The sequence below is a fragment of the Acanthaster planci genome, linkage group LG07 (genome assembly GCF_054643075.1).
Source record: "Acanthaster planci isolate LZ-2023a linkage group LG07, COTS_SCS, whole genome shotgun sequence".
Classification (NCBI taxonomy): Eukaryota; Metazoa; Echinodermata; class Asteroidea; order Valvatida; family Acanthasteridae; genus Acanthaster; species Acanthaster planci.
The window spans coordinates 3,831,832-3,844,127 of NC_141783.1; the positions used below are offsets into that span (position 1 = coordinate 3,831,832).

Below are 12,296 nucleotides of genomic sequence, written 5' to 3' on the forward strand. Positions count from 1 at the left end.
TTTGAACTTCAAATTCCAACTCTGATCACGTATTCCTCAAAATCACAATACAAAATGAGTGCCCCGCCTGAAAATAACTTGAACACTTTTTACTAAACATTTTTATCTCTGTCCTATCTGCGGTCATTCAGTCCATTCTCTTTGTCCCTTGTTACAGTAGGGGTACGTCCCACTTTGGCTGACCGCATGGGGTCAAGGTATTCCCGCCAGACAAATCCTCCTGCTAATTGTGGCCCTTGTCACCCCAGGCTGGTCTTACATTCCAAGTAGAGAGTGGAAGGGACAATGGCATGTCTTGCAGCCTGCACTGCATACAACACTAGGTTCTGCAGGAAGATTGTTTTGTTGCTTTTTGGGGACTGACATCATGGCAAATAAGTTGTGTTCGGGAAGGCCAGTTCAGATGGTTGGAAGGCAACTCATGAGCATTTTATGCATTCAAGGAAAATTTTAAATTAAATTGCCATTTTATTGTTTATTAATTCACTAACTAAGCATAGAAAATTTATTCGGAAAGGTACCATGTAGTGAAGATCAGCTTTGGAAATGGCTAGAGACGGTATATGGGCTGAAAGTTTAGAATTACATTAGCCCGAAGCAGGAGAAAAATAATCAAGGGGTAATTCTCTTTCATTTTGAAGGCTACTGCAAAGGTTTGAATAAATTAGATGTATATCATATGCTTTATTAAGCCCTCTTGATATTTTCAGTTCAGAGTGTAACGTTCAACACTGCTACGATTCGCCAGTAGTCTGCTCGATGGTTTGTCAATATGAAAGTCAGATAAAGACACCGTTAAAAACAATGAAATTGGCGGGAAGTGATCAGGCGAGTCCGATGGGAAAGGTAGAGCAATGTATGCAAGGCCACAAACCCATTCATCTTCAGCCAGCTGGAGCGAGAGTGCAGTCCATCTGACCCCTAGTAGCCAGTGATCGCGAACACTTCAAAGCTGGTATTCGTCAAAAATTGTGCAATCGAACAAAGGGGGAGTGTGTGTCAGCTGGAATGTTTCACTTCGATGGCATGCCATTAGTGACAGGCCTGGATCCAGCTCTCTACCATTGACGACTGTTGTTGAAATAAATACCGACTCGGTCCTGTTGGAGAAATCATATGGTTATGTATCTAATTATGCCGCTGGAAAAGTCCAGTTGATGAGAACTTAAAACACGTAACTCTTTTCTTAAAGCACCGAGATTCATGACAACATGTCAACTAAAATGGATGCTAAATGGTTTATTGTGTATAGATATTTCATAGAATACATGCCAAATATGAGAAAAGACACCATCTCCATTAATTTTTAATTACTTCTGAACCTTTCCATACATAACGACCTGAAGCTGTAAAATACCCACATTCAGCATTACAAAATCCATAACTTGCCCATAGCAGTTTTTTAATCATGAAACACTCTCAACTAAATTTAATCGCATTAGTAAAATTAATGATCTTTTTATTTTCCAAAATTCAATACTGCTGCATTCGTGGTGGTGACACTTTCAGTCCTGATATCATATAACTTTTATATTAAAATATCCACTTTTGATTGGAATTTACAATATACAGCCTTATATTTCTTTGCAGTGTTTTTAAAGTACTGAAAAACCAACGATTTGCTAAGCCTTTAAAACTAAAAGAAGAGCTGTCGGTTCAGTAAAGACAGGGCCATGTTGCCGTCGTTGTCGTGTGCTGCAATAAACTTTCCATTGATTTGTTGCACAAGGATAAAAGATGATGCCCCTCCTTGTAAATAGGACCGTTTAGGCCAACATGTGATTGGTGCTAAATAGCGACCTTCATTCGCTTGATCTTTGACAAACCATCGAACAACAGCGAGAATGTAGGGAACTGGAACACTGTTGAGAAGTATTGTATGTTTAATATTTGACTACTCCTGGTCTTAACTCGGCAAGAGAATCAATATTCCAATCATCATCCACCCTGTGAGCCACAATGCCACTTGTACTTTGCAATCTCTTGTTGAAGCACGATCCAAAAAGTTTGTTGCCGACATGAATAACTCCATATTTGTGAAACGTTAGCTGCAAATGATCCCTCTCTGATCCAGTGTCCTCATAAACAGATTGGTACATTTGTAGCAGATAAACTAAATCATCTGAATCAAATGAAGCTATAACGCCATGCCCCACCTGCTTCACTGCTGTGAGTTGTGAAAAAGTTGAAAGTACAAGCGACCCTCTCCATGTGTTGAAAAGTGTTCTTAAAGTTGACGAAATAGGGGTTTGTTCTGAAAAATTGTGACCTGGTGAAACGCTGTTACATATTTCCACTAGTCTTTGCTAAAGTCAAGTTGGTTAGTGATATTTTTCACAAATGGAATTCTTGTGACAGATCTCATGTATTGCACCTCAATATTGCTATTATTGGTTGGTATGTCTAATAAAACCATGAAACGATTCATAAGAGAAACACCAAAAGGCTGGAACCGGACCAAAATCAATGACACATTCTTTTAAATGAGCGTGAAGATGCATATTGAGAGTTATTGCCAAAGAACCGCATAGTTTTTCGTACTCCTTTCCAAATTTCAAGAACAGAAAGTCTGCTTTTTCTACTTCAGCAAGAGATATGAACGGTTTGCAGATAAGTTTGCATGCAAGAACAAATGTCTGCCAGCACTTCAGATGTTCCACAGGAAGAATCCCATCTAATTCATACAAAAATAAAGAGTCCAGTTCTTCCATTTGCCAGCTGTAAAGTGCCCATAATTTGAAACAATGCGCGTTGGTAATCGTCCAAGGTCTGTCGAAGCCAAAATATGATTAATTTTTTCGTCAATTTTATCTAAAGCTTTTCTCTTAAGTATGTCTTTCTTAACCCAGTGACCAAACACATGTTTTGCTGTCCCTACAAAAAGATTGTGCATTGGATCAATGGCGCAATACTCCAAGTCAAGTAGACAGCTGTATCGCGCTCCAACTTTCTTCTCAATTTTCTCTCTTTCAGTTAAACAGGAAGTTTGCCTGGTTTGTGCAACAGATCTCTGATGGCCATTATTATCTCTTAGAAGCCACGTTTTCCTATCGAACCCCCCCAATCATTTTTCCTTTTCGGCCTCCCAGACTTGTCCACCTCTCCGTTTGTACGCTTGGAGCCCTTTTTAAGCATTTTGAACAGAAAAGTGAAGCACTGTGGCTCAAAAAACCACAAAGTTTCTGTTCGCAGGCAAATCTGCTGAACAACACATTAGCGCTCCACGAATTGCCATAACCTCGTCATTTTTTTAATTTGAACACCTTTCCACAAAGCATTCAATTCATTCACTGTAGGTTTTAGAAAACTGTTCAATGATGCTGATTCCTTGTCAAGAGGAGGTATGACCCCTACAATGATGGCGTTTTCCTGCTTGAATCTTATTTCCCTTGGTAAATTCAGTACAGTCAAGTAAATAACGCCGACAGAGACACTTCGACATAGGGCTGAAACCAGTCACAATTAATCATAAAACTGAAGAAATTTCCCCCCGTTTCAAGTAATTTATCATAGTAAGTTTGAAATTTGTGCCACATTTTGCCATCATAAATATCAGCCAAATACTTGTCAGGAATATTTCGCTCCCTCCATTTTTCACATGCGGGCAAGAAATCATCGTGTTTAACCATATTTTGAAGACTCTCAATTATGCTTTGGTAGCAGTAGACTTTAAGCGGGTGATATTTTCTCGATCCGTCGGTGACTCGAACCACCTTCACTAGTTTGCTGTTGCAGGTGACCTGACGCCCTCTTGATTTCGTCCAAGAATTATAACATCGCCGAGGATTAGCATTCCTATCAACTACATGGAACAGTTCCCCTAAGTTATATAACTTAGTACACTTTGGGCAGACAGCATATTTTATGAATGAGTCTCGATCGAATTGTAGATGCCGTCTAATCATATAAACTGACTGTGGAATTGATGTTTGCAATCTCGCAAACAGCAGTGATTTGTTTGCTTATCACCTTGACTAGTAGTGACAGAAAGTGGAGAAGCCTATCTAGGGCACGATCGCTTATAAGATAATTACTCTGCCACATAAATAAAAGTGGCACACCCATATCAAAAGAGCTTTACATTTGGAATGAAAGTCCCCTCCTTCTGCACTAACAGGAACTGTGTCAGAGCTTCTCTGCTCAGCATGGGTGTCTTTTGTTACTTTGATGAAATCTATAGGATCTGCTGCTTCTCCTTCCCATTGTTCATCTTCGCTGCTGCTGTTAGTGTCCAAGTTAGTGCTGCTGTCTATGGCGCTGGATGAATCAGATTCACTTGTGAACTCCTGAAAAAGCAAAATGAACAGAAATGATCTATTTTGGTATTTATGTAATGGAGTGGAAGGCTTGTGACCCGTGATTGCTGGCAGGCTGAAATGGAGGGAACACAGACAAGGTGGTTGGAATAGGTAGTGAATGGTACAGCACTGAAGCACGTTCAACAGCAAATCCTCATCAACAAAAGAACTTAGTATAAGAATAATTACTACAAAATTAAACAAAGCATAAAGTGAAAAAAGTATAACAAAAGTATATGTATAAACTCTCATACACACAAAAAAGTGAGCTTCATCTGTCACTGGAGTCTAGCAAGGACCGTGCAAGTCTAATTAAAGATGGAGCCTACTCCACAAGCCAGAATGATAAAAAAAATCTTCTAGACCCTGCCCTAATAGTGGCACCAAATCTGTTCACAAATCTAAACAAAACCCTGATCGATAAAAACATAAGACTCCAGGCCCTTAACACTGGTGGGACTCCAACTTCCCAATATTAACAATCCAGACACTGCACAGCCTGGCACTTGCCTCTTGTTCAGTCAGGCAAAAAGGAGGTGGCAATTTCCATAATCAATGACACTGTACCAAGCTAGCCTGGCCAATACCAGCTACCCTACACAAGCCCCAAGCTAATTGGACTGGAATGTCCACCCAGGGACTGGGCCTTGTGGCCTGGCCTGTGGTCAGACAGTGTTTTACCATAAGGCTACAAGTAAACTTAGGATTCACAAAATGAAAAGAAAAGAAAAACTTCATGATACTAAGACTATTAAAAAGTAACAATCAAGAAAACTAATATAAAAGTAATCTATACATTATAATCTGCATGAAACTGGGGCTATCAAGGCAAAACATCATATGGTTTCAATGGAAAATCCAGAAGTAAATACACTCTCTGGACCAGAATATGGTCAGATTTTGGTCAAGAGTGACCTGCATGTTACATACAAGCAAAAGTACATGTATAGTCGAGCAGAGCGTGTGCAACAACTGACAAAAAAAGTCGACTCACAAAACCAAACAAAAAAATCCAAACTTTAAACAAAAGATTCTTAACAATCAAAACTATCATTGGGATTCATCAAACTTCTAAATAATATCAAAAAGAGAGGAAATTTCCTTACCTGAAATGGAGAGAACACAGACAAGGTGGTTGGAATAGGTAGTGAATGGTACAGCACTAAAGCATGCTCGACCACACCACCCAGACCAGTGCACCACCCCATCCAGGGTCACTCCACTTTCAAGAAGGGGATCTTACTGTCTACAGTAAGCACAGGTGTAGTGGGCTAAACCAAGTTGAAACTCCAAAAGCAAAAACAAAAAGTGGTTGGGGGTGTATCATTCAAAAGAAAGAAAACAATAAAGAGTAAAATTTTAAGGGGACTAGTAAACAAAAAAGAAGGGGGGCACACCTCTTACATTTACACAAATTGTTTGTTGTAAATATTCGATAAAGCAGCAATGCCTGGTATAAGAATAGCGTACCGCATCAGCTTTACAAATGCTGCTGATGGGCCAATACTACAACTCAGGTTAATTAATACATCTTCTTTTGACGAGTATTTGCCACTGTGTTCGATTTTTTCCTCCATTTCTATGTCAGGCTGTATAATTATACAGGTCATTTACGCACAGCCAAGAAATCGTAGCATTCCGTGATCCTCACTCGATCCACACCAGCAATTGAGTACAGTTTGCTTTCCTTGCCTCTTGGGCAGATAAGAAGGCTTCAGAAGTGTGATTTTTTTTCACAAGAAAACCTGACCACGAATAAGAAAAAATGACGTTTGTCAAACGACTTCAAAACGAATGCAAATGACATATTGAGACTGATGGTTTTGCCCAAGACACAATATTGAAAGTATTATCAGTTGGAGCATCAGTTATCTAATAATGCCTGTAATCCTTCATGTTTTATGGCATAAAACTCATGTTTTGTCCATATTTACCCCGACAGTAGCTTTGCCAGTTGAATTGTGAGTGACAGCTCCAAAAGATGACTGTGAGGAGTCTGTAGACTGGGGATATTCGTTACGGTAAGAACTCAGCCCATTTCCTGTCTCATCATTCATTCTCCTCAGAGAAGATTCCATCTCAGGAAGAGCTGTGATTATTAAAAAAAAATGTTTTCAAGAGTCATGTCATATACATGTACTCCCAACAATGATTGGTGCCTTAAAAGGCATCACTCCTTATCATTTTTTTGCACAAAAAATCTTTTCATAATTTAAATTTGCCTTTCCCGACATATAACACTGAATACTCGATAAATACCATCGTTTGTGAAAAACGCACACACCATCTAAGTCGGTTGGGACTCAAACCCATGACCTCCTGTATTGATACTGTAGACATATTAATCAATCGACCACCAACCTTGCCGGTGTCGGGTGGATGGTCAAGTCAAATATACTAGCACGGGTGCTGCAAACAACTGTTTGCAAAGATGCATTTGCTATGGGAGGAAGTTGAATTATCGTGCCATTGAGGACAAGGAAGTATCCACGATGGATAATATTTAATTAATTGTAATAATCTCGTTTATTGCCGCATATGGCAGACAAAAATTGAATGAACTCTTACACCAGCACAAGTTTAATTCTTTTGTTATCGTACGGCCAGAGCAGTTTTATTTCCAGATCGATAACCAATAGCATTTTATGTAAGTGATAGTTTAGTATATCCCCTGGTCGAAGCGTTAACCGTGAGACAACATTGTAAATAAGCTAAACTAAGCAAGTCCCAGTCGAAGCGTAATCCGCGGACGGTAACTGGCTGCACTTATCAAGTCCTCGGTCAAAGCGTAAGCTGTGAGACAGTATAAGACATTTAAACATAGCCGGTCTCCGGTTGAAGTGTAAGCCGCGAGACGAGTCCCCGGTCGAAGCGTGAGCCGTGAGACAACAGTATAACACAATTAAGCATAGCAAGTCCCCGGTCGAAGCGTAATCCGTGGGACAACATTATAAGACAATTAATCATGGCAAGTCCCCGGTCGAAGCGTAATCCGCGGGACAACAGAATACATTGTAAATCATTGCAGCAAATAGTCCCCAATCGAAGTGTAAGCCATGAGATGTAACATTGATTATTAAAGCAAGTCCGGTCGAAACATAACTTCGGGTCTAGCAGTAAGTACTAGCATATCATTCCCAGTCGAAGCGTAATCCGCGGAATAGACATTATTCACGTAACACCCGTACGTATATAGACTACCCATTCCATCTGGGTTATAAACTGCAAAGTGAACCATAAACATTATACAGACTTCCTATTAATTCCATGTATGCAAGAATTTGTTGATTACGTAGGTTTTATATAGCTATATTGATTCATAATCCTAAGGCCCATGACGGTGATAAGAATGAAATTCCGCCTCACGGTCATTGATGACCGCCGCCAAATGGGCTGCGTGATGATAGGTAAGTGACCTCATGTGTGTAGGGGGAGGTGGTGATTGCGCTGGCATTGTAACAGGAAATCAAGTTACTCTGCAAGACTGAAGTAACGCCGTATGGTAGTTATAAATAAGGAATTCTGAAGCGGCATCTACAAGGTGCACCCCATCTGATAAATATAAATCCTGCCGCCACCACTCAATTTGGGGGTGAGCAATCAACCCGCCCAGCGCCCTGTGGAAAAGATTGCCCACCGAACGGTTAAGAGCTCGCCTGGTGCGCTCAACCCAATTTTGTCTGTTAGCCGAGGGATAGGAGACCCTTTGCAAAATCTCCGACCAGTAAATGATTGAGTGAGGTAATAACGCTCGGGTGACGGCAAGAATTTGTTTAATCCCCTCAAGCATTGATTTCTTAGGGACGTAGCCCAGATCATTGGAGCCAACGTGTATGATGATCCATGTTGGCAATGCTTGCTCCACCAGCCAGCAGCTGTGAAGGAAGTCGTTGAATTGGTCCAGCTGCAGGCCCCACCTACCCATCCAGCGAACAGTTGCCAGCCCATCAAGTGCTTCCCCCAAGGAGAGGATAACGCCACACGGGAGGTCCACTGGATGAACGAGTCGCCAACCACCCAGACAAGGGGCTTGTTGTCGATCGGCGGGTTTGCTCATGGAAGTAAAACAGAAATTAAATAGCTATCAATACTCACTGAAAAGTTAGCATATGGTTGGAATCACGGTTGTTTTTGGTGTGGGGTAACATGACCCCAATGTACAAAGTAGCCACAAATTTGAAAACTCATGGGAGAAGGTCACTGCTAATATGAATATAGCAGCGGTAAACGCCTGACTGCCAACGACCCATCTGTTGGATCTCATTGTCAGGAATTCCCGCCATTGCGGCTGCTGTTGGCCGTACCAATCCGGAAGGAATGAGAAGTATAACGGGTATCATGAATGCCAATGAAGCCAAGGGCCCGCCTTGAAACAGCAGTGAATTGAGAACGTGTAATTGGAGAACCATCAAAATGGGACAGGAAATTGCTGAAATGCCGAGGACACCTGCTGAGGAACTGTGTTGTGGCCTGAACAGGGCACAGGGAAAATTCGCCCTCAGAAACAGCAGGTATTGAAATTACACAACCCTGACCGTACTGGTCAGTCTTGGAGAAACAAATGTTTAGATTGACCACACTGCCAGAAGACGTATGATGAAGGGTAACATCAGAACGACGTAAAGGTGAAATTCCAGATCGAATGGACGCGGTGAGCTCACCGACGCACAGAAATCCAAAAAATGCTAACTGGAAAGCCACTCGAAACAGTAGGACTTCATACTGATTGGTACAAACGGAGTGCCAAGCAGGAATAATACGCCCCAGTAAAACAATCGTAATAGGGCGGCGTTGAACGCGCCGCCCGTACCGGCAGCGGCAACCATCTAACATTCGTTTCACAATGAAATGTTTAGTTATGTCATGGGAACCCTGCAAGCGGAGTGTAGACGCAATCCCTGAGACATACGATGCAACAGTAGCCGGAGCGTACCCATTAACGGACAAAAATGCAATAAAGTGCACGAGCTGCTGCGATGTGGGACTAGAAGATGTATTAAAAAAACCATGGTAGGAAATATACCAACAGAAAAATTGCCAAGCAGATTGGTAAACTGAATGGGTACGCGGGGCAACTGAGTCCATCAAAAGACTGTGAACCTCTAAATTAAGTTCTTCCAAAGGTCGGCAGGCAAGGGTGTCATAACGGGGGCGGCCTCGGGCGCCAGCTGCCAGAAATGATCCATCTGAAAACGAGATAGAGCGTCAGCGATGCCATTATCGAGACCAGGTACATGGCGTGCCTTAAAGTGGATATTCAACCTCAAACAAAGGACTACAAACATGCGAACCAATTTCATAATTCTGGGACACGTTGATGTTTGGCTATTAATAATCACCACCACAGCCCCATTATCACACCAAAATATGACACGCCGGTTTTGCAAGGCCCATAAGCGCATGGCGAGGATGATCGGGAAAAGTTCGAGAAAAGTAATGGATAAATTCAAGGAGCTCATTTCAGTGGCCACATGCCTTGCGTCCAACGCCCATTAAAGAAAGCTCCGAAACCGAACTGCTGGGATGCGTCCGTATACAAGTGTAAGTTGCTACTAGAATACCATACCTCCTGAGGGAAAATAACCGAACCATTAAAATGGAACAAAAATTCCCGCCAAGCCAGCATGTCGGCCCACGCACCAGATGAAATACGGATACGATGATGTGGTTTCTGAATGCCACTTGTGAGATGGAAGAGACGACGCAAGAAGGCCCAGCCCGGCCATTTTGCCTTACAAACGAAATTTAGGCTACCCAGCAATGATTGAAGATCTCGTAGGGTGACTTTACGCTTGGACAAAGTGCAATCCAACTTCGCCAGAATTGCAAGGATCTTGGCCGTAGGAACCCGAAACTGCTGGGCAACTGTATCAATCGTTAAGCCCAGGAAATCTAAGCTTGTCACTGGCCCCATGGTTTTGTCACTGGCCAAAAGAACGCCAAAGTCCCGGCAAACTACTGTGAATCTAAGCTTGTCACTGGCCCCACGGTTTTGTCACTGGCCAAAGGAACACCAAAGTCCCCGCAAACTACTGTGAAAGAAGTGAGCGCGTGTGCGCACTCATTGCATTGCCCTTCGCCCACAAAAAGAAAATCATCCAAATAGTGGAGAATGTGTGGAGTAGCTGCAACCTTGCGAGTGCAATATTCGAGAAAGGTGCTAAATCGTTTGAACGTGGCACAAGAAATGGAGCAAGCCATGGGCATACACTTGTCGTAATAAAATAAACCGACGAACGAAAAACCCAGTAAATCATAATCATCGGGATGAACAGGGAGTAAACGAAAAGCCGATTTTGTATCTGACTTAGCTCTGGGACCCAAACTAGAAACCAATTCAACAGCATCATCAAAAGTCGTATAAGACACCGCAGCCCTGGCTGGGTCAATATGATCATTAACTGAATCACCCAAAGGAGACGAAAGGTTATGAATTAAACGGAACTCACCAGGGGTTTGTTTCAGCACTAAACCTATTGGAGAACAATGAAAATTTGGAAATGGGGGACTGGGGAACGGGCCAGCAATCCTACCCACATGTAACTCACGGTCAAGTTTGCATTTCACCACCTCTCTATTTTGTCGAGCAGAGACCAAATTACGGGCAGAGGTGCTAACCTGAGGATCTGTATACCCTTTACGGTAACCAGACGTAAAACCCTCCAGCAGCACCTGAGCATCATGCCTGTCGCCATATGATGCCAAAAAGGGACGCAGTTTATTTATTCTTACCGGCATTGGGAGGTGTGGTTGGAGTGAGTGCTCCCTGCACTAAGTGAGGGCCGACCGACACGCAGGTTGCGCATTTGTGGGCAAAACGACAGGGGACAAGCTGGGGAATCGCGCGGCCCAATAGTAAACATGCAGTCACTGGTACTATTGACACTGCTAGAGGGCTGCAAAAGAAGTGCAAAATCTACAAATTCCCCATGTGTCCCGAAGGTGTTGAGAAAACCCAGACCCAAGATCATTGCAAACACTTGTTAGGGGCGTGACATCGCCACCCTTATGTCCGACAAAGTGGTAACAGATATAACCAAATGAACAATCGGGGGAGACGCAACCAAAATGGCGGGGCCATCAGGGGTAGATGCGATAGAAACTACTGGTCTAGGCGTTAGCTCTGAGGGGATAGAAAAAGACTCACCCGATGAAACAGCAGTCGTCTGTGCGACGGGCGCTAAGGAATCACTCAGAACATCAGGCGGCGCGATGCGGTCCGAACGAGGCCTCCCCCTTGGTCTCGACCCCTCAGCGCCGGCAGTGCGCCGCTTTGTTCTTGCTGCCCGTGGCATCTTTTCCCAATAACTGGAAGGGGCTGGACTAAACGTGATATCCTTTCCCAAAGCTGCAAATAAATTGCAGAATGTAGAAGACGACTAACCTACGAAGGATACTTTGCAAATTTACAACTACACTGATTATTTATCCCATAATAAACCGAACGAACCGACCTGGCAAACTGCTCAGACAAAAGTGACCAGCACACACATTGGTTCTGCCTATGAATCTGTAACCAAACAGCTGGGTCGTAAATCCAGCGCCTGAGTGGTCAACCGGGGAATTTACTCCAGCAACCCAGCCTCGCGGCAATAAACTATTTGAAGCTCCAATGGGCCTAAAATGAATTAAGCCAATGAAATTGCACCTTTGTGTTTCAATAAACCAGATTCTAAATTATTGCTTTGCTATTGGAACCCATTTTTTTTAGGGTTATTTATTTTTCATGTGAATGAACATTGCATAAGCATAAGCCAAAATTTGAAGTCGGGCAAAGCACCGAACCTCAATATTGCACTGATATGTGCACCAAGAATTTCTAGATTTGTTTTGCACACTGCTATCGCACACTTCATTTCCTCTTTCTTACGCAATGTATTGTGTAAGTATGTGACAATATGCCAATGAGCAACCTTTTCCCATAAGTGTTATCCAACACTTACGAGAAAACTTGAAGCATTCAAATTCAGCAGTATCTTCCTAAATTTACACCAAGGC

At 42.6% G+C, this 12,296-nt stretch overlaps 1 protein-coding gene across 2 annotated transcripts; it reads right to left on the bottom strand.

Annotated features, from left to right (window-relative positions):
* Positions 1-1,219: 1,219 nt before the first annotated feature.
* On the bottom strand, positions 1,220-9,802 carry LOC147798561 (uncharacterized). 2 transcript variants are annotated; one of them, XR_015425819.1, is made up of 3 exons: positions 8,220-9,802; positions 6,233-6,387; positions 1,220-5,585 (listed from the first exon to the last, which is right to left on the bottom strand). XR_015425819.1 is itself a non-coding variant. In XM_087138800.1 (3 exons), the coding sequence occupies exons 1-3, from the start codon at positions 8,353-8,355 to the stop codon at positions 4,020-4,022; spliced, it is 558 nt and encodes a 185-aa protein (XP_086994926.1). In that variant the 5' UTR covers positions 8,356-9,802; the 3' UTR covers positions 1,220-4,019. The 2 variants fall into 2 exon arrangements, 1 of the variants encoding a protein (XP_086994926.1); XM_087138800.1 differs by having other exon boundaries at positions 1,220-4,286.
* Positions 9,803-12,296: the final 2,494 nt, after the last annotated feature.